The sequence below is a fragment of the Typopeltis vanoorti genome, chromosome 22 (genome assembly GCF_054136105.1).
Source record: "Typopeltis vanoorti isolate ZY-2024b chromosome 22, IOZ_Tvanoo_1.0, whole genome shotgun sequence".
Classification (NCBI taxonomy): domain Eukaryota; kingdom Metazoa; phylum Arthropoda; class Arachnida; order Uropygi; family Thelyphonidae; genus Typopeltis; species Typopeltis vanoorti.
In genome coordinates, this window is record NC_143570.1 from 9,535,470 (window position 1) to 9,559,187 (window position 23,718).

At 33.9% G+C, this 23,718-nt stretch overlaps 1 protein-coding gene across 1 annotated transcript in view; it reads right to left on the reverse strand.

The window, feature by feature from the left end:
* LOC150094149 (leucine zipper transcription factor-like protein 1) overlaps positions 1 to 23,718 on the reverse strand; it is a 126,819-nt gene that overhangs the window by 23,020 nt on the left and 80,081 nt on the right. The window contains exons 7-8 of the mRNA XM_090411799.1: positions 12,996 to 13,067; positions 6,639 to 6,743 (exon numbers count right to left, since the gene is read on the reverse strand). Coding sequence (XP_090267925.1) covers positions 6,639 to 6,743; positions 12,996 to 13,067 — 177 coding nt within the window. The remainder of the gene's footprint in view (positions 1 to 6,638; positions 6,744 to 12,995; positions 13,068 to 23,718) is intronic.

Genomic DNA, 23,718 nt, shown 5'->3' on the forward strand with positions numbered 1-23,718 from the left:
TTCTATCACAGAAAGACTTCTGTTTTTTGATCAACGTTAAGGCACTTTTGTAGGATGCTTCTGTCATCACAAAAATTTCGTAACTTCTTTTAAACAAAGATATTTTGTCTTCTTTTGATTTCTCCCTTTTTCTTAATCATATATTCTCTTCATAACTGAGATCCAAGCGCTAGCTTCAGTTTTTCTTCTATTTAGTCTGATGTTTTATAATATCTATTAAGATCATGTCTTTTATTATATGAGAAAGTGTTTTCACAAAAATTCACAATGGTTTTCCTGACAGATTTGCTATAAGAACTCATTTTCCCACTGTTCTTTGAATTCATGCTTACTATCGCCTGTTTTTCTTTTCTCTGTGATGGGTAACTGAATGTAACAACAAGGCTTAGTTTTTGAAAAAAGTACAAAACTGCAAATGTTCATAAAGGATGAGCAAAGCACAACTCTATAGCACACAAGTCTCAATTGTAAACTGACTGACAAAAACCTGCAGCACACTGCTGTTGCTAATACTTGGCACCTCAGGATCAAACAAGTGAATGTACAAAAGATATGCATGAAACAATAAAATCACTAAAAATAATTACTGTTTTAGCTTTTTTTTCTACAAATTGGTTTTTGGTTAATATTTTTTCATAAAAGCTTACTTTCTTATTATTATCACTGGGATCCAAAGTGCCACTTTTGGCACATGTACCATAGGTTGGCTATCCCTATGATAGAGCATCCTCTTAGTTCATTATTCTTAGAGGCAGTTCCTGTTGCTATAGAGTTCCTTCTTCTGAGCCTATTTCAGCTTTTCACTATTTTCTTATAACTTTTGCCAGTTAAAGTACATCCTCAAAATAAAGTATATCTGGGTTCTGTTGTCCTCATCTTTTTCCCTACTATCATTCTGATGTTTATAATTTGTTTAGTATTTCCATACACGTCCAGAAATTTCATTTCCTATGATTATCTTCAATACTCAGCTTTCTCCCTTGACCACCTCCAATTTACTTCCAACAATACTCACCAATAATATATTTCAAGCACATCTTCTAAGACTATAAAAATATTTTTTTAACCTCTACACTTATCTGTTTATAAGTCTATAGCCAGCAGAAAGATAGAGAACTTTGAGGCAAGTTGATGGCCATACTATTCACTGCCAGACGGAAAATAGTAAGCAACTGTTCTACATTTCTATTTGAAGTTTACCTTAGGAACAGAATTATGCATCAGACAAAAAGTGCATTAGAAATATCTAAATGGTCAATACTAATATGAGAGGGTATGCTGAAAAGTTGTGATAATCATCATGAAGGAATTGAGGTAGAAATGCAACTTACACATTATTCTACATATTCCCCATGAAGTGTCATAGACTTGTTTAGAGCTGCAGTGTCATAGAGCTGCAGATATGACTTCTTCATTTGTGGTAAATTTTGTTCTTTTTGAGTGTTTCTTTAAATTTGGTTTGCTATTTAGCCCATGTAGCCAAATAGCAAACCAAATACTTCTCTGTCTGTCTAGAAATCTCAAAAGTAATTCCCTGTCATTCACACAGATAGAATTGATTCTCATGCCTATATGACATCAAAATCTATCTCAAAAATGTTATATTTAATGGGAGATATCCATTAAATATAACATAAAATAAAGCACTTCAATGATAATTAAATGATAGCTCTAGTGTAACTACACTGTTCACTAATGCTGCTCTCAAAGAAACATTAGCCTTATTAAATGAAAACTTTCTCCTGGATGTTCATCTTCTGACATTTCATTATTCATCTGCTTTCAAAGGAAAATCTTACTGTCAAATGGAAGGCATGGCCATGAGCTCCCTTATCTCATATGCATTAACAAATTTCTATAAGACCATCTTTAAAGAATTCAATGTTTCTATAACCTCATTTTTGCAATGCTGGTATCAGATGGATGACATATCTGCCAAATGGCAGTTATCTTTACCGGAGCTTCAAGCATTTGTAAAAAATATTAATATCATATCACATTCAAATTTACAATGGAAAAGTTATGGAATACTTCTATTTCTTTAATGCTTAATCACCAAGCTTCTTGACAACTTCATTAATTTTACAGTGTAGAGTAAACCCATCTTTGCAAGTAAATATATGATATTAACAGAGCTTGTGGACACTGGATGTGAAAAGTTACATATTAAAATAAAATTCTGGTAACAGAAACAGAAGTGAAATGGAATGAGATGTTCATACTTCATTGCTGTATTTCATCCAAATAAGAGCACTTCTTCAACACAAAGGTCTCAGAAATCTGCTCGACTTAAATATGATTTCCTATTTCAGATAAAGTTTTTCTTTATCTGATGACTACTAAGGGGGGAGAGGTGACAGGTGATATAATATTAGGCATAAAATTTATTATATGTAATTTATATATTGGAGTAAAATTTTTTTCTGTGTTTTCTTATTACAGTCAAATATCTTTAAACAATGATTAAACACAAATGCCGTTCTTTTTTTTTTTTTTCTTCTGTTTTCAAAGAACAACTGTTTTCTATCTGACCTTTTTGTCATCCACTACAATTTACATATGATCATTAAGTGATATTTGAGTGTAAATGGTGCATGTTCTTTTGTTTTGTCCAATAGTTTTGTCTTTAATGCAAATTGTTCTAAAGACAGTGTAACCATAATCAAAATATAAGCAGTACAATAATAAACATATCCTTTTTAAGTATTATTCCACAATTAGTTGACATAAAAGAAATCCTTCCTCTTGAAACAAACTGATATACTGAAATAATCAGAAAGTTTATTATATAAAGATTGTGATCTCTCCATAGTCACCACTAAAAATTTAACTAGTCAAAAAAGTGAAATCAGAATAATTTACAATAAAAATTTCCTCTCTGATATGATCTATAAGTAGAGTACTGATTCTATAAAATGAGGGATTAAAAAGTTTGTATAATTTATTTATTTATTCATTATTATTTTTTTATGTGATCTCATCCACTAAAGGTCGTGAACTTATTATTATACATTAGTATCATGGATAGGCTAAAGTTAAATTATCTGAAATCTTGTTTCAGACATGGATGCTTTTGAGAAAAAATTGATTAAAGAACAAAAGCACTATGCACTTGATCAACTCACAGTTGGCAAACCTATAAAAAGCAAGGTTAAAGAACAACCAGTACAAAGGAGGCTATACAACCAGAAAATTCAAGTGGATGGATCAATGAAATGGGATGATTTTCTGTGTTATACAACAAATATAAAACAATATCACTTCATTAAAGGAATTGCAGAGGTCTCAAAGAATTCTTTAGAGTTTTACTATGAATGACTAAGTCTACCACAAAGTATACTAGAATTTGAAAGCTAAAAACAAGAGTCATGTGGCAGAATATGATGGTAGGAAAAGACTTCTTGCCATTAATGGAAAGATACAGATGTGAACACAATAAAATAAATAAATAAATAAAAATGACTTAAGAATATTGATGAGAAGAATTCAAAAACAAGACTTTCCAACTTGAAAAGATGGAGACAGGTGTGACTGAATATCACTAAAGTTTTGATTTGTCATAAGGATTTGCAACATTCCTTGTACAGTCGTTCTAAAAGAAAGGAGCTATATATAAAACATGCATGTTCTTCCAGTGAACTCATTAATAAGAAGCAATAACATGCTGTGCAAGGCTAGCCTTTCTTCATGAGGTTAGATATACTTCAGATGTATTTCAAACAGATGATGGTCCTTAGGGAAATACAAAGGAGGAGGCTAATTTTCAAACATACTATAAGATAGGTAAAGTTGACTGATCAAAATCGTTTGGCAATATAATCAGAACAAAACTCCTTGCATGTAGGGAATGACATTTAAGTGATATTTTCAGAGAGCATGTTATTAAGAAAGATCCTATCAATGATTTTTTGAATTATCCTGGTAATAAAATTACTTGAAATGAATGTAGATCTACTTGTACTCTTTGCTCTACAGACATTCATTTCAATTAGTTTTGATCCCAAAATGATCTAAAAATAACTGATAACTACATTCTTTGCAACAGTTCACCTTCTGAAAAAATATCACTTGAAATTCTCATTTCTTATGTGCAAGAAGTTTCTGTGATGCCAAATTATTCCAATCAATTATATAGTGACCTTTTGACTTATTCAAAATTACCTGTACTGTAATATCCTAAAGACAATTTTGATGGTATCTAGTAGGAATCTTGTTCTCCTATATCAGAAAGGCAGAAACTTGAAGAACATCAGAACTATCTCATATATCATAAGTTGGATTTGAGCAACATGTTATTGCTCCTAATCAGAGTTTGGTGGAGAAACACCATAGTTTTATGTTGCAATCTCTTCCTATTAAGAAAGACTTGACAAGAAAAGTTGAAGCATTATTACATAAACTGAACATCAATCATCATGAATATCTTTCTTTCCTTCCTAATTTTGGAAAGTCTAAATTCTCATGAGCACTTTTAAAGATATTTTTGGTTTATATGTGTGGCGTATAGTGTTTTTTTTTTTTTTGAAAACAGTAAGTGCAGGTGCACATTCTTTGCTAGCAGGAAAAATTGAATAAAACCACATCTGTATATCACAGCATCACTATTAATAAAGGTGCTAGTATAGCATACCAGCACCTTTATTAATAGTGTACCACAGTATATTAATTGCATACCATCCCCTGAAAAAAAGCAATGTGTGTGTATAAAATAAATTCACGTTTCCCACCATGCTCTACTGTAAGAAGTATTTTTTGTGTGTATAAAATAAATTCACATTTCCCACCATGCTCTACTGTAAGAAGTATTTTTTTACCTGCAATCTTTGTGTAATAGTTAATTTTTAGCTGCATGATCTGCTATCTCAGCACTGAGAAAAGCTAAAATTTTGCCATGTGACAGACCATGGCAAAATTTTCATATATGTTTGTTTCATGTACATATATGAAAATGTAAAATGTTTCATATATGTTTAAATGTTATGTCTTTTTTAACAACAGCATTAAACATAAATCTGGAGATACCAGATTACAAGTATGGATAATCAGAACACAATCACTCCATGAATGACATACAATGTAATGTCCATTACACTCTGTGCAATGAATAAATCTATTATTACTTGGCAATAAATTCCTAAAAAATTTACTTAAAATCTAACAAAGGCATTACTCCTTACCTAGCCAATGACACATCTAATTTCAAACATGGGAATAAATCATGTTACACTTTTGTTCTTCTCTAAGACTTTAGAACTTGTAAGCATTTCATACTTAGACTAAATTGTATCTTGGACAAATTAAAAGAGTACAGATCCATTCTCTTTTGATTCCATTTAGGATCCAAAATAGAATTTTTTATTTTATTTTTTTACCATATTTTCCATAATTCTGAAATGAGATCTTATTTTATATGAAATTTTTTATCTGCTAAAAAGACTGTTTTTCAGTCTGCATGTCCTATGAGGGTGTTGCATTATTTTGTGGCATAATTTTTTAAACTTCTGAGTTTAAAAAAAAAAAATTATGCCACAAATGCATGTGGTTTTCAGCAACCATACATACAGAATTAACATATAATACAAATAGGATTAGGGTTAAAATTTAGCTGATAAAACACATGCAAAAAAATAATAAAAGTGAAGTTATAATGCAAAATTACCATTATAAATTATAATCAGTGGTGAGCCATGAAAATTTTAACAAAATTTTAACATTTTAACAAAGGGCTCGCATCATCGAGCAAAAAAAAAAAAAAAAAAAAAGCTTAACTTAGCCCTTATAATACTTATATTGCAACTTTGTAGAGCTTCTGACAGATATGATAATTAATGTAGGATATCAATCGTTAATGTTAAATTTAAAATTCCAAACTGAAAAGTCGGTTTAAAAAGCCTTTATATTTATCGTTCGATGCAAAATGCTTGCATAAAGCTGGGTAATTTCTCCACAAAGCAAGAGCCGTTCGTAAACTGCAAGCTTCCCATCGTGGTCCAAACACACGGCCGATCTTTAAAATTTAGATACCAAGGTCTTATGCAATCGTATTTAATTCTCATTGATTTTTTGGTGATTGATGATGAAAAGCATATAATTTATCCATAAATATTTCAAAATGATTTATTTCTTTAATGTTTTTTTTATCAAATCGTCTAATGCTAAGTGTAAACGATGAGTGCAATGCCAAATCACAACGTTGGGAAATTTTTGTAGAAGTTTGATTGCAACACCTGATTTGTTTCCTAACATTACACTAGCTCCATCAGAACAAAATGCAATGAAATGATTTTTATATAGTTATCAGAAAATCCATATGAATTTAAAGTAGCAATTATAGTAGCATGTATACATTCCACGGTGGTATTTTCTAGTTCTACAAGATTATTAAACAAGAAGATCAAGGGGCTTGCAAATTTCAGAAAAATTAACAAAGGGCTCGCGCAAGCCCCTTATAGCTCACCACTGATTATAATGATTTTATTGTGGTTTTTTTTTTTCAATATTAACTTCATACTAAAGTTTGAATTTTATATCTGAGTTGCTGTCTGCACTGAACTTCTGAACAGCAACTGAAACATAACACACACACACAAAAAAAAAAGGTAAATATTTATCTAAAATAATATTTTAACATGATATACCTTCTCAGCTAATTCTAGCTGTGCTTGCACTTCAAGTAACCGATGCTTAGTGGTAGTGAGATCAGCTTCTAGAGCCTGCTGAGAAACTGTACTTTGTCGTTTACTCTGTTAAGAAAAAAATTACATCAGTTCACAATTCATTAAGAGAAATACCACACAAGCTTATGTAAGAACTACACACTTTGCAGAAAGTTTGATAAGTTTTTAAGATACAGTAATTATCTGAACTACTTAAGATATGTTTTTCTAATTAGATTTACTCTCTTATTTAATGTCTTAGTATGTAATTCTTCAAGATTCTTTAAAAGTACTGAGAGTTCTGTATTATGGTAAAACTTATTCATTATTTTTATTACTGGAATAATAATGATAGTGAATATTAAATAGCAATGTTATTTTTATCTCCATATACGAGGGTGGTCTGAAACCATACATGGCAACACTATCATCAAGATTTTTTTTCCTAAGTTGGTACATCTGTCACAAGCATCCATGGGAAATTGCAAGTCATTCTATCAAGTAGTTTGTTTTATACAGCTGTCTGAAGCAAAAGTGTTGTCTGTATCCCTTGAAATGGATAAAATTGAGTATCATGCAGTTATAAAATTTTTGTAAGTTTAACGCCAACAGAAATTCATTCTAAGTTCATAAAAGTTTATGGGCACTCTTCTCCTTCATTTTCAACAATTAAGAAATGGGCTGCAGAGTTTAAACATGGCCATACCAGCCTTGGAGATAATCCATGTGAAGGACGTCCAAAAAGTGTAACAACACCAGAAATCGTTGATTAAGTGCACGATATGGTACTGGATGACCAGCGGGGTCAAAGTGCGTGAAATTGCTGATACTATAGGCATTTCAAAAGGATGTGTAGGATATATTTCACATGAAGAATTGCAAATGAAAAAGCTTTGCGCAAGATGAGTGCCGTGCTTGCTCACAGCAGATCAAAAACGCACTTGCATGAAAATTTCTGAACAGTGCTTGGAGTATTTAACAAGAATAAAACTTATTTTATGAGTCAATTTATTACTATGGATGAGACTTGGATTCACCATTACACACCAGAATCCAAACAGCAGTCAAAACAGTGGACAGAAGCCGGTTGTTCAGTGCCAAAGAAGACAAAGTCAGTTCCATCAACAGGAAAGGTCATGGCATCGGTGTGTTTTGGGGATGCTAAAGGCATTTTGTTTATTAATTATTTTGAAAAGAGTAAAAAAATAACTGGGGAATATTATTCCAATCTTTTAACTAGACTAGATGAAAAAATTCGTGAGAAAAGATGCAGTTTGCAGAAGGAAAAAAATCATCTTTCAAGAGGACAATGCACCTACCCACAAAGGTGTTTTGGCAATGAGAAAATTAAGGGATCTGCACTATGAATTGTTGGAAAATCCACCCTATTCCCCAGATCTGACTATCTCTTCCCAAAACTAAAACTCTTCCTTGCTTTTTTCTTCGAATCAAGAGGTTATTGCAGCTGTAGAGGGGTATTTTGCAGATCTTACTGAGAACCACTACAGGGAGAGAATAATGGTGCTGGAGCATCGCTGGAATAAATGTATTAGTCTTAAGGGAGATTATGGCACAAAAGAAAAATAATTTTGAAATTATAAATTCGTTTTTTCATTGTTATGCCGAGAACTTTTCAGACACCCTCATGAATGTGAAATTTTGTCTTTTTCTTTCTAGAATTAGATATTTCAGCCACAAAGAAGCTATTAATATTTTAAATAGATGAAACAGTAATAATCTGATATATTCAAAGCTGAATATAACTAATAATTATTAACTTGTGATCATTTATTCCTTAAAACACTACTCCAAGCAGAAAAAAATTCAACCATTATGCTATTTTTATTTATTTATTTTTTAATATCTTGAAGTTCTCTGTTTGATCTTTAGAGAAAGATTCTTACATTATCCCTTATCTATGATACAACAATGTGCAACATTTCTAATATTTTGTGGATGGCACTGACAAAATAAATAAATAAGTAAAACAAAAATTAAAAAATAAATGATAACAGAATAGCATCTTGCTTCTCTTTCACATTTGCTGGCCTGGATGGCTGCGTAATTAGCATAACTGCTCTCTAACTAACAGACTGTGGGTTCGAATCTACCGTGGGAATAGGTTTTGCAAATGTCTTTAAGTGAAAGACAATTTCATCGCCCAGTATAATTTTCATTATTAAATATAATTATTTGAAATCGGGTCATTCTTTTTGAAACACCCTGTAGTTTGTAAAAGTTACAGGTTTGGTCTTCAGAACAGCGTTTCCAGATTATTTAATGTTTAGCCCATCTTAGTACTAATACTAATGTACAGTAAGCTAAAAATCTTCCCTTTCATGGTGGGATTCACAAAAAGCTTACAGACTGAACCCCCCTCACCTAATGTGTGTCATTATATTACACCCCCCCCTCTTTTTTTTTCTCCTGAGCTTAGCCTTAAAAAGCATTACATGTAATTAAAGTTCAGGCATTTCTTGGGATCAATTTCCCAAAAAATATTAACCTGGAAAAATAATTACAATGAAACTGAAATCCCCCCCCCCTTTAGAAGCTGCATGCTTTAGTAAGTATACTTCACATTTCCATTTTTATTATTATTATTATTATTTATATTTTTTTAAAATAAGCTTAGCCAGACTAATCAGTTTTTCTTCCTGTAATTTCCATTCCTGGTAAAACCACTTTTAACAGTGAAGATGTTACTATTTTTATTTTGAATTAATTGGAAAGAGTAACAGTAATTTAGATAATAAATCATGATATTAACCTTTCTTTGACTATACTCCTAATATTTCGGAGAAAACCTAGAAAAAATTTCATGCTTTTGCATGACATTATTATTATTATTTTTTTTGAGAGTAGTTGACCTCACCAAGAGTTTCTCAAAGCATCCATTATGATGAAATAATTTCTAGGGAACATATCTTGCCTTCTCTATCTTAGAAACATTTATATTGTGCTAAGCATTATAGTAATTTATATCTTTAACAGTAAGAAACATAACAAATGAATTATCTATTGAATATTATTTTTATCAAATTAAAGGTGCTATAAATTACCATAAAGCTTAAAGTATTACCATAAATACTGAATAATTAAGCCTTTCCCAAAGAATCTAAAAGTATATTTGAGAATGAAGTATTATGATGCATAAAAAAGATCAATGCATAAAAATTAATAAATCATGTATTATAAATCATATAATAATTATAATCTAATCATATTTGTCATTTGCATAATTAAAAATATACTATTTATGATTGTTGTCCTGTGCCAAGTTTCTCAAATAATAGTGTTTTTAATTTATGTATTCATATACAGTACAAGTGTTAACAGGCTAAATTAGAATGGTAAATTTTAAATAGTGAAATTATGTTAAAATCATGGTTAGAATAGATGCTTCTAGAGATCAGTTCATAACTACTACATATGAACATGAAGACAGAAGAAATCTCATTAATAAGGCATATAACAAAATATTTCATCTAACAAAAACTTACAGATTTTCAATGTAACTGACAATTCAAAAAGTAGAATAACAATGGATTTCAAAACAAATACAAGCCACTTGCTAGACGGGTATAGTATACAGTAGATGTAAGACTAATACATATATGATTTAAAATTTTTTATTGTTTACAATTAATATAAGGTTAGATTCTCCCAAATTTTTGGTAAGAAAATGCAATCATCCTGATTCAAGTTAGGACAATTTAGTAGCACTTTGGCACTTCCTTTAATAAGTGATCAAATTTAAACAGTACCAGATGGGTCTTCAACCAGAAGACTATGGTTAGTGTCAACTCCATGCTGAGCTAGACCAAAATTTTGGTTTTTTATAGAGAATGCCAGATTGGTGTTCTTGCAGCATCTTCTCAAACAAAATATCCGGCTTGTCCAAAGTATAAGAGAAAGTGATTACAAGGCATGATAAACACCTGGAAGAATGTGTTATCCTTGGTGAAAGGTAACATGGAAGACAGTTTATTAACAGGAAAGATAGTAGATACCAACATATATCAGATTGGGACTCTCCATAGAGGGTAGTAGTTGTTAGGAAGTGGCTTGTATGTATTAACAACGCACTGGATTTTCTTTTGGTCAAAGTCATTCTGTTGCATAATTCATTAGATAATGTCAAGTTCTAATTTAAGGTCATAGGAGTTGGAGCAAAAGATGTATGCTCTATTAAAAAGTGTTTTGATGAAACCAATTTTTTTAAGATGGATGATGTGCAGAAGTCTTGTTATATGTACTGGCCTATGAAGGTAGACTTACTATCAACCAATAATTGTCTGGACACCCCTTTATTTGAAGTTATGGAACATTCCAGGTTTGTTAATAATATAAAAACTGGTGTACAGAGAGTAGGAAGCAGTATTTCATTGTAGCAATTGAGTATGGGTGGTATGGAAGTACGACGTGAACTCAGTGACTTTGAGAAAGGTGTCATCGTGGGCTGTCACATTGGTGGCATGTCCATAAGTGCCATTGCTACTCAACTGAAGCGTCCAAAATCAACAGTTGGCGATGCGATTAACAAATGGAGACTTTCTGGCATCACTAGTGCAAGAAAACACCTAGGGTGGCCGCTGAAAATGATTGACAGGGACAGGAGGGTGTTAAAATGGGTGGCATGCAAAAACTGGCTATAATCAGCACAGACCATCTGTGATGAGTTCCAGAGTGCTAGTGTCACCATGGTGAGCACTAATACTGTACAAAAAGAACTCCATTTACTGGGTTTCCATGGAAGAGCAGAGGCACACAAGCAGAACATTACAACAATGATCACAACATCTAGAGACTGGTTTCTAAAGCTAAAATAAAAGCTGCATTTGAAATAACATTTACAACTTGCAATTTATGGCACTTAATTTTATTCACTTGCATCTTGGGAATTAAGGTTTTGGGTTCCTACTTGTATTTTATCTGGCAATAGAAATATTTGCTTAAATATAGTATCTGATCATTTTAAATGGCATTTATGAATAAATGTCAGAAAGCTGAAAATTTGTAGCTCACAGTACTGAGCTACAAATTCCAGTGAACTCTCACCATGGCAAACTTGTAAGGACTACTGAAACAGCTTGTTATGGCGAAATTTATTTTAACATTGCACTGTTTCTGATTAGGACTTTTCATTACTTTGTTATAGTGAGTTAGCTGTTTATTACTGTAGTTTATGACTATAGTATCTGCTATAGTCAGAATTGAATGTAAGTGATTAAATAGTTACTTGAATATTGCTTCACCACTCCCTTCCAATACACTGTTTTTCAAACTATGGGAAATTTTCCAGAATATGGAAAATTCTGAGGTTTCTCCCCCACAGGTTGGAAAAATTGTATGAATGAGCCACTTCTAAGCTAAGTTTCAATCATTATTGAACCACATCAGTAAGGACTTAGGCAACTAGAAATATATATATTTTCCTGTACCAAGTCAAATGATATTACACCACGTTTTTACTAGATTTCAGATAGCTGCTTTTTAACTAGGTTGAGGAGCATTATTAAACTTCACAAGAAACTATGTTCTTGTATTCATAATTTTTCCTAGTACAAGCAGCTTGCTTTAGATATATCATTATTACATGACACCTCCAAGGAGTACAAAGACTCATCAAGGGAGGGCACTCACTCCCACCACTCAATCCGCCAACCACAGCGAACCGCAACTACCATCATCATCAACACCATCCACCACCACCACCACTAGTATTTTCAAAATCCATGCCCATGGCAGGATTTGAACCTACAGCCTTTTGGCTAGAGAGCGGATATGCTAACTACTCGGCCAACCAGGCTGGCGCTATGCTGAGACGATGCTCACATATGCTCCCCAGAGATTGTTTTATGTTATAGTAGATGCTTAGGATGGCTTGCAATGTTCCTAATAGACATAAAAGCAAGTTGTGAATTTACTTCATGTGTAAAGTTATACTGTTTACTTATACCAGGGTAAAATATAAATGAAAATAAGAATATAATTTTTTCTTAAATTTATTTGTAAGACAATCTACTGTTAAAAAGCAATTTTCATAAAAATCATTACTTTTATTTTATGGTACATGATCTAACATTCAGAACACAGAAGTGGCCAGCAGTTGACTAACAATAGTGAACAGAAGCCATTTCTGTTTTCAGTTGACAGATATTAGGTATTGATTTCTCTCAAATGGTAATATATTTTTTAGCAGGCATCATTGAAAATTTAATTTATTATGTTCATTCCAAAACAGACCCACAAAATGTTAATGTATAACTGCTTAAACTAAACTTTAAGATATCAAGTAATATGATTTAAGATTATATTAGGTGTGCACTGGCCTACCTCTTCCATTTCCATTTTAACTCGACACATCTGATCTTGTAACAACTCAATATCCTTCTCTATATCATCAACCTGAAACATTTTAAAACCAATGTCAACTGATAATAAATGCAAGGACCACTGATACTGATATCAAAGTTACATTAAGTTTCTTCAAGATTAGTTTACTGTGATATTATATAATAATATTAAAATTTTAGATGGGCAGACATAACATTAATGATAAAGTCAGTCAATCAATCCAAACTACCATGAACAATATTTTTGTTAATTATTACACATATACCATACTTAAACATCAGAGTCAGATAGCTGGAAGGATGCATCTATACAGCCTTAAGGAATGAGAAGAACAAAACAGAACTGATCCAATGTCTGAACATTTTCTCCTGGTGCATTCCAAATTAAGCATACACCTATATACTAAACAAACAAGAATGGGCTGGAAGTTTGAGACTAATCCAACCAAACTGTATTCTGTACTTGCTTACATCACAGACAATTATGATGATACAACACATGTCATGCTGGCTAATGACCTCTCTTTCTTCCTCCTCCTCCTCCAATGATTATAGAAGCAGCTTTGAGAATTACTCTTATTCCATGTGTTTCCAGTTTGTTATTTTACTGGTGAGTGCACAGAAGCTGTACACTCATGTTTTTATTCTGGTACAGTACAGTACAGTACCGTATATACACTGGTGTCCAAAAGCTAAGAATGAACTACATTTTTACCTGTAAATCAAAAAATTTTCATAATTACAGCTAAATGTGGACATAAATTTATTGCCAGCATACTAATAAATTATATTACACAAAATATGTGTTATAAATTTCATACAAATTAAATTGCAATATGTTTTTCGCAAAAGTTACAAATTTCCTAAGGACATAGTTAAGGAATTAATGTACAGTGCTTACAGAAAATTATGAGGAGAGACAATTCAGTATGGAATATGTCCACCCCAAACTGCAATGCAGCTCTCACAATATCATACCATGCTTTGCACAAAGTGATTCAGGAGTTCATGAGGCCACTCCTCCTTCAGAGCAATGATAAAGCCTTGTTTTTTGGAGAGGAATTTCGAGCAGCAATGTGTTTTTCTCCTTATTGTGTCCCAAACATGTTCTATGGGGCTGAGATCTGAGGAACGTGCTGGCCACTTGATTCAATTAATATCCTCAGTCTCCAGAAGTATCTCCACTGCTTGTATATGATGCACTGTGGCACTATCATCCATAAAAATTAATTCTTTGCCTACAGCACAATGGAACAATCGACCATGATGTTGAAGAACTTCATTGCGATATTGTTCACCAGTCAGAATCCCTTTTTCCAGCATTTGTAGTTTGGTGCATCCATTGAACATGTCTCCCCACACCATGACCTTAGCACTGCTGTATCTATTTCTTTCAAGAACATTCTTGTGATGGTAAGCAGTACCACTTTCATGTGATACTGCTTACCATGTGCCAGATCAAGTGTCATCTAGAATCACAGGAAAGACTAAAACAACTGTCATCTGTAAAGAGTGCATTACCCCCATTGGTATCTTGTCCGATTTTTATGGATACAACACTACGGAAAATGTGTTCTACAATGAGCTGTGGATAAAGGTATGCAGACTTCAGGCCTTTGGGCATATAGGCTTAGTTTTCGCAGACATCTTGCTACAGTTTGTTGAGATATCCACATATCTGTGCTTGAATGGAGCTGACCTGCATGGTGCGCTGATTACATTTTGCTGTTATAACCAAACATTTGTCTTCATGCTCCATGGTAGAGCGAGGGTGACCCTCTTAGCAAACATTTAGAATACATTCCATTGGTTTGAATGCTGCCCAGGGCCTGGATATAATGCTATGTGAGATTCAAAACTCTCTGGCACGATCAGTAATTCTAAGGCCTTTTTTGACTTTCCAAGCTTTCCCTGTGTGAAATCATCTAGATGATTTCTTTGAGACATTACAAGACACCAAGTTTGCAACATTATTCCTTCACAAAAAGTGCTTACTTCAAACGAACGCAATTTGCTTAGCACAGCCTTTTATCCTGTTTAGTGTTACCACGTGACCCCTTCGAGCAATTTGAAAATTTGAATGTGTACCTGCTTTCTACTCGAAATCATCAATTATACAAATTGCCACAAGAGTTGATTTGTCTAAATTTGTGATTGTAATCTTCAGAAATAGTGTTCATCCTTAGGTTTTGGACACCAGCATATGTGTGTGTGTGTGTGTGTGTGTACTCACACACAATAATTTTATGTTATAATTTGTACACCATATTATTTTGCTATAAACAAAGATTAAAATTAGTTGTAATGCATGTATAACAAAAGAGACTTACACATTTTAGCATTCAGGCATGTTTACTGATAACATATCCTTATGGTTCATATAGTCATTTCCAACTTACTAGGGGACTGTCAGAATGAAATCATGTCGTAAGTCAAGGACTGACTGTATTTATTTCTGAGTAACTAGGTTTCATATGAATATGTAGTCTAAATCGATTTGTAAAAGATCTATCACAGTAATTGTTATAATCATACAAATTCTTAATACATTTCATCTGAAATCTAGTTACTGAGTAATAATTATGTGTTTAATTCACTTTATAATTTGTTATCAAAAGTGTGCCATTTGATTTTTACATTGCAAAAACCTTTAGGTATAAAGATATAATCAAAGAAATGAAATGCAACAATGCTCAAAGCCAAAACAAAGTTTGTGGTCCAGGTCAGTATAAATTATAAAATTAAGTAAGTGAAAGTGAGATGAAAAGAGATACAGGGCAGTGGTTCTGAGCCTAAATTAAAGATGCCAAGAAATTATATTCTTGTTTAATTCTTTATCCAAGTGTAAGCAAATAGTTTGCACATGTGAAGTATCTTCACAACTACACTATTTGTATATAGAGGCTAATGACTTCACCTTAATTAGTATCCCATAATGCAAAGCATACTTCCTTTTGGGTGTGTGTATAATGCTATGCATTATGGGAAAGGCCACTACCCAGAAGGGATACCAAGGTTGAAGTAAGGCAGAAGTCATATATTTCCCATATACATGTAGTAGTGAAAAGGTGTAATACCAACATTGGATAATGTGTCCTTCCCATAATGTATAGCATTATATACACCCGAAAGGATGTATGCTTTGTATTATGGGATGCTAAGGCAATTAATGTGAAGTCATTAGCCTTTAAATACAAGTAGCCTGGTTGTGAAGATACTTCATGCACAAACTTTGTTTGTTTACACTTAGATCAAGGATTAAACCAAGAATATAATTTTTGCATCTTTAATTTAATTTATACTCAAGTGAAACAACTTTCAAACATCAGACTCTGAGCCTGTTTGATCTATGAGATAACAAAAAAAGGACAAAATATATAATAAGATATTATATTTACAGCTATTTTGCCTGCTTCTGTTTAGGAGTGCCCCTATTTAAATATCATTGGCTTTTTACTCACGGATTCTTAGGGCATTATAGATGTATATTTACCAATAAATATATGTAGTATAAAGGAAGAGAAATTTACACATACCTTTTTCCTGGTTGTTGTGGCTTGTCTTCTTTTTGCTGCGATGTGCAAACTACTGCAGTTATGGTGTTTTGGAAGGAAGCGTGTGTGTGTGGGGGGGGGGGGTGTAGGCAATGTGGAAGAATTAAAATAGAAAATAGAAAAGGAAAAAAGAAAAGAAAAAACCCAGTTTTTTTTGTATAATATATATATATATATATATATATATACATATATATTATATTATTAGGGATGGGTGGAGCCTTTTTTATATAGGGTGGGAAAGGGTGAAAGGGGTTGAAAACAGCAACTGATTTTTTTTGGGGGGGGAAAGGGAGTTGATGGGGTACGGCCCGTTTTGACTATGCTTGGTCGTCGTCTGAACTCATGGAGGAAATAGTTTGTTAAGAGGAGTAACATGGGAGTATTCCCAGAAATAATATCCATATAATAAGATGTTTTTGAATGCCTGGGGGGTGCAGAGAAGGAGCAGCATGAATTAACTCTGAGTACAATATGAATATTTATTACAGATGATTTTAATTATAGGACAATAGACTGAAAAGGAGTGAGGGGAAAAAAAATGAACTAAACAGCACTAAGAGACAACTACTTTTAAAATTAAGTGACTGGAAAGGAAAGGACTTGTTCTATGTAATACTAGTTCCCAGATGATATGACCATAAAGGAGGTCATTCTGCCTCCAGGTGAAAAGAAAGACCACACAGTCTTGATCTGGAGGTGGTAAGATATGCTGGTTTTAGCTGGGAAAGACATTTCAGCTGGAATGAGAGATCTTCTAAATTTTTGACAAATTTAAAAGGTAGACTGAAATGGTATCACAACATAAAGAAATTAAGGAAAAGACAGGAAATATGCATGAGAATTAGTTGAAAAAAAAAAATGAAATGGGTTGATTAATTTTCCAGAGTTAATAGGATAAATGCTGGAAGTTAAATGGATGAATGCAGTACAAAGCATAGAACAGAAGCCCATAGTACAGCAGAACCTGTGAATTTTCCACAGTTTAAGAAGAAATGTGTGAGCACATTGAGAAAGTCAGATATTTAATTATCTAAAAATAGTTAATGGATATTTATTTCATTTAGAGTAACTCATCATCTATATATGAAAAGTAAGAGAACAATGATATATTCAAATGCAATTGATTGTAACTTAAATTAAACCTGCCAAGAAATCATGTTCTTGTTTAATCCTTTATCCAAATGTATGTACCAAAGTTTGCTTTAGTATCCCATAATCCAGAGCACACAATGCTATGTATTATGGGTTTAAAAAAATCTTCTACAATTAGCTCTAATCCAGCATAATTTAATTAGATGGTATCACAACTTTTGACTACTTGAATATGGAAAATATATGACTTCTACATTACTTCAACTTTGGTATCTCTTCTGTGGGTCTGGCTGCCACTGATGAAATAAAATTAAATTTAAAAAATTAAAAAAAAACAAAGTTTTTTTAATTTTTTAAATTTTATTTTATTTTTCCAGTAAACAACGTGTGATGATAATCAACATCTGAGTATCCATTTTCAACATCTTAGTACAACGGGACAACAGCAATTGCATCAGGATTGTGTCATTGTAAACTTATCACTAGTAACCCTAATGATAAGTTCCATAAATGAAAATAATTGCATCCAGTGAACATGGAATGTATGACCTGCCTCCCATTCTAGTAAAAGTAATCATTTGGATGTAGTCAACATCCTAACCAAATCCAAACATCTCAAACAAAATATTCCACTGAAAGAAATTACAGGCTTAAAGAACTATACAATAACAATATATTGTTAAGCAGACAAAGGTAAAGTAACTGTGTGGTGGGGTGGCGCTAGTGTCCTTGGTAAATGTGGCGGTCGAGTTTAGCTAGTCTAGAAAACGTGTTTTTAAAGTTAAATATAGTGTGGCTTTTTGTCACAAATTGTGCTAAAATTGTGCATCGGTTAGAAACAAGTGTCCTTCAGTGGTATTATTGTTTAGAACTGTGGTGTATATATTGTATTTTCACTGCCGTTTGTATCACTATATCAACGTGTAAAGATGGCGTCCAACAAGAAACGTACGTCAGCGGCGCGCAGGACTTCTACTACTACACGAAAGGCTGGCTCAGCGTTAGATTTTTCGCAATGGATGCGTTGCGGAAACTGCTACATGTATGCACCGAAAAATGTGAAGGATCTGTGGTCGGTCTGGCAAAATGAAAAGAAAGAAAATGTCGACGTATGTGAGAAGTGTCGGGATAGGCTGGAGCGTTTAGGAATGGAAGCTGACATCGGGACCGTAGCGGAAGAACTTCGGCGGGAGTTTATGAAAATGAAAAATGACCTTCATCTTCTTCATGAGGAAGTGGAAGTGATCGGTAAGGAGATACTGGAAGTTAAAGCTGAGTTTAATGTGTTAAACAGAGAAATTAGGACTATAGAGATTACTTTAGCTGAAGTAACTAGAACAGGATTACATATGGGTGAGTCTTTGGTGAATGATTCAGTAATAAATAGTATGGGAGTGATTGGGAGTCAACATAATAAAACCACAAGTAGCCAAGAAGAAATGAGATGTAGTGAGAGTGGGGGGTGGGAGAGTCATGCTGAATAGTGTAGAGAATGAGTCCATGAGTGTGAACTTGAATGAAGTTAATAGTGGTAAAATATATGGTGATTCTATGATTAAGGGTATGGAGAGTGGTATGCATGAGGAGTGCTTGGCTGATGGTACAATAGAAAGAGTGGCTTTAGCAATAAAGAGAGGGCATGAAACAGACAAGATGATAGTTATGGTGGGTACGAATGACCTGAGAGGTAGTATAAATCGGGTAGGAAAAGATTTAAGAACATTATTAGATATTGTGAAGAGGAAAAGTGTCAATGGGAGAATAGTGTGTGTGCTGCCTCGTTTTGACAATTACGAGTTAAGTAGACGAGCAATGATAATGAATGATATGATTGCAAGAATGTGCAGAAAAAGAGGTCTGGAGTTTGTTGATGTTTGGAGTGTGTTTGAAGGAAAAAGGCAGTTGTATGCTGGAGATGGACTGCATCTTAACATGGAAGGACATAAGAGATTGAAGAAGTTATTGTTTTCTGAACAGGTTGAAGTTATTGGGCAGGGAAACTAATATTGAAATGGTTGAGTGTAAGAGAGAGAAACTTTAGCACTGATTGTGTATTTATTGATCCTTATAGGCAGAATAAATTGCAGAAGAGAGGGGAAAAAAATCGGCATAGGACTACGGTAGTTAGTGACTTATATATCAGTTCTAAAGCCGGTACAAGATCTAGAGGGAATCTGCAATTTTTGTATACCAATGCTAGAAGCATTAGAAATAAGAGAGAAGAATTTTTGGCATTAGTCAGTGAAATCTCACCAAAAGTTGTAGGCATTAGTGAAACTTGGCTGTCAGCAGAAGATGTGGTCACTGGAATTGAATGTGATGGGTACAGTATTTTCAGGGAGGATAGAGAAGATAGAACAGGAGGAGGAGTACTGTTGATGATAGCTGATGTGTTGCAGCCAAAGAAAGTAGTATATCATGATGATAGACATGTGAATGAGAGTTCATTTGAGGCAGTCTGGTGCGAAATAGTGACCAACGCAACCAAATATACAGTTGGATGCTGCTATAGGCCAGGGAGTACAGGGGGAGATATTGAATTCATGCATCAGCAACTTAGTGCAATGAGTGAAGGCTTAGTGATTATTATGGGGGATTTTAATTATGGTGATATCAATTGGAAGGAGGAAATATCACGTAGCAAAAAGGAAATGGAGTTCATACATCTGCTACGAGATAATTACTTGAAACAGCACGTAACTGAAGGGACACGTGGTGTGAGAGTGTTGGACCTGGTTATTGGTTCAGAGGTTATATGCTTAAGTAAGGTGACCTCGTTACCTCCAGTTGGTGAAAGCGATCATGTGGTATTGACTTGGGAGGTTGCAAAATCTGTGGATTTTTCTATTAAGAAGGGGTATGTACGAAACTACAGGTTAGGCAATTATAACTAGCTTCAGAGTGAGCTTGCAGCCATCCCATGGCAGAACATATTGCAAGGGAAAGATGTTAGCAGTGCTTGGGATAAAATCAGCGGGTATCTGAGGAAAGCAATATCAGATTGTGTCCCCATGGTCAGGAGGTCAAACAAGGCAGGCATTAGATGGATGAGCAGTAGTATCAAGCTTGAACTACAAAAAAAGAAAATGTTATGGAGAATTTACAAGGAGAAGGGCGATCAGGACACCCATGAGCAGTACAAGGCTCAAGCTAGGAAGGTTACCAGCATAGTAAGAAAAGCTAAATCAGATTATGAGAAGACCTTAGCCAAAGAGATCAAGGGTAATCCCAAAGAGTTCTTCCGCTATGTGGCAAGTAAGAGGAAGAATGACTTCGGAAGGATAACCTTAGTGGGTGCTGATGGTATTGAGGTGACAAAATCAGATGTAATAGTCGAGTTACTGAGTGATCACTTCTCAAAAGTCTATCACCCAAGTGAGGATATCTCTATACCTATAGCAATACCTAATGTGAGAATTGAAGCTAAAGAATCAGAGGTATTAAATATATTGCGAAACTTAAATGCAAACACTGTGGTAGGCTTAGATGGAATATCAGCTCGGGTGTTGCGTGAATGTGCAAATGAATTGTCAACCCCTCTTACCTGGATATTTAATTTAAGTTTGAACTCGGGTATGGTCCCTAGGGAGTGGAAGTTAGGCAAAGTGGTTCCTTTGCATAAGGGTGGCTCTAAAACTGCAGTATTGAATTACAGACCAATCACCATCTCAGGAGTAGTGGTAAAAGTATTGGAAAAGTTGGTTAAAGACAAAATTCAAGAATGGGTGGATCAGGATATGATACTCTATAGAGGCCAACATGGTTTTGTTAAAGGTAGATCCTGCCTTAGCAATCTATTAACTATCCATAATAGAATAACATCAGAGTTGGACAAAGGAACTGGCTACACAGTGGTACTTCTGGATTTTGCTAAGGCTTTTGACAGGATACCCCATAGAACACTGTTACGCAAATTGGAGCAGATGGGAATGGATATTAAATTGGTGATATGGATAGGAGAATGGCTCAGGGAGAGATACCATAAGGTGGTGTATGGAGGAGCCGAGTCCAGAATGAGGCAGGTGACCAGTGGTGTGCCTCAGGGCTCTGTGCTTGGGCCAATGTTGTTTAATTTGTATATAAATGATATAGGAAACGGCTTAAAGGGAGATATTCAGTTGTTTGCTGATGATGCAAAGTTGTGTAGTGCAATAAAAAATCAAGCTGATGTTGAAAGTTTGCAGGAGGATTTAAATAAGCTGGTAAAATGGGCAAAAGAAAATGGATGTCAGTTCAATGTGGAAAAGTGTAAAGTCTTGCATTTTGGGATTAAAAGATTACCAGCTGTGTACTACATCGATGGAGAGGTACTCCAAGAGATTGATGAGGCTAGGGACTTAGGGGTATTGGTAGATAAGGAGATGAAGTTCAGAGGACACATTGCTAAGGTGTCCAAGATTGCACATAGGATTACTTGGTTGTTGAGGAACACACTGACATCCAGAGATAAAGAGGTTATTATTCCCCTTTATAAAGCATTGATACTTCCACATTTGGATTACTGTGCTCAGGTCTGGTCACCTGGATTCCTTGGAGATGAGGAGGCTGTGGAGAGGGTTCAGAGAAGAGTGACCAAGTTGGTGAGTGATATAAAAAATGCTCCCTACATTGATAGATTGAGAGCTTGTGGATTGCAGAGATTGGTTGATAGGCGAAGAAGAGGGGATATGATAGAAACATTCAAATTACTGAAAGGTTTTTATAGGATTGATGCAGGGGAAATGTTTCAGCTGTGTGATAGTGATGGAAGAACAAGAGGTCATCTCTGGAAATTAAAGAAGAGTGTGGTTAACAAAGGTGTCAGAACAAGGTTTTTTGCCTGGAGGGTGGTGAATGAGTGGAATTCATTGCCTGACTTTGTTGTGAGCTCTTCATCTGTAAATGAATTCAAGAAGAGATATGACAGATATTGTTTTGCTAGCTTGGGTCTCCCGCGATGAGTCTACTGACTCCATGGAGATACCCGTAATAATAATAATAATAATAATAATCAAACAGAATATGATCACAAAATGTATGAACTTCTACAAGATCATTCTACATACAAAAATCATGGGTCATAATCATACTAATACACAAAAGAATAAAGTTTGGAAATTACCAAAAAAAAAAGGCAATTCTTGGTGCAAAGAAACTGTTAAGAAGCTCAAGGCTTTTCACATAAATCCATCCAGAATATGTGGAGTACTAAAAATTCCAAACATGACATACTCCTATGCTCAAATAGATAGTATAAACAGTCCTACATATACAAACTTTATAAACATTTGGCTAAATTACTAGCCCCCCACCCCCACACACACACAACATTCTTCCTCCTTCACACATGATTAAATGGAAGAAAACAACAGTCCTACACAGAAGTAATTACAAGTCAAAGAGACTGTTTTTACAATCAGCAGCAGCTTTCAAATATTCCGCAAACCTCAACAAGTTTGGCTGTATCAATCTACAGAAAATGTGGGAGACAGTTATTTTAAAGTCAGATCAATACTTATTAAGCTCTTTCCTTATCTGATAATAGATGAATAAAGCAATAAAGGGCAATCAGAACTTTAGTTCTTTGTGTTGTCCATTGCAAATTTATACTGTATTTTTATATGAATTTATTGCTTTTTTTGCACAGTGACTGTTTCTGCTCTGAAAAAGCTGGGAGTATCAAACTAACAAGTATTAGCAAATCAGTAAATTAATATATGAAGTAAATAAAACATTATTTATTTTCTTATTGTCATATGAATTAAAAATCATTATTAAAAAAAGCTTACTGCCAACACCTAAGTCTTTTTACTCAAATTAAATAAGATGCCCATTAAATGTTAAAGATACCAAGCTATTTTAAACCTGGTTTTACTCCATTTCCCAAGTAAGTAAACAGACAAATAAGTCAAGTTTGCGCCTGCACGTAATGCAAGTCTAGCTGACCCTGCAGGTAGTGCAAGATCAAGATAACTCATGGTAAAAGTAGAATAAGCTCTGATCACTAATCTTAATATTTACCCATAATGCAAAGCACATCTCCTGGAGGAGATGTATGATGCTTTGTGGGTAGTG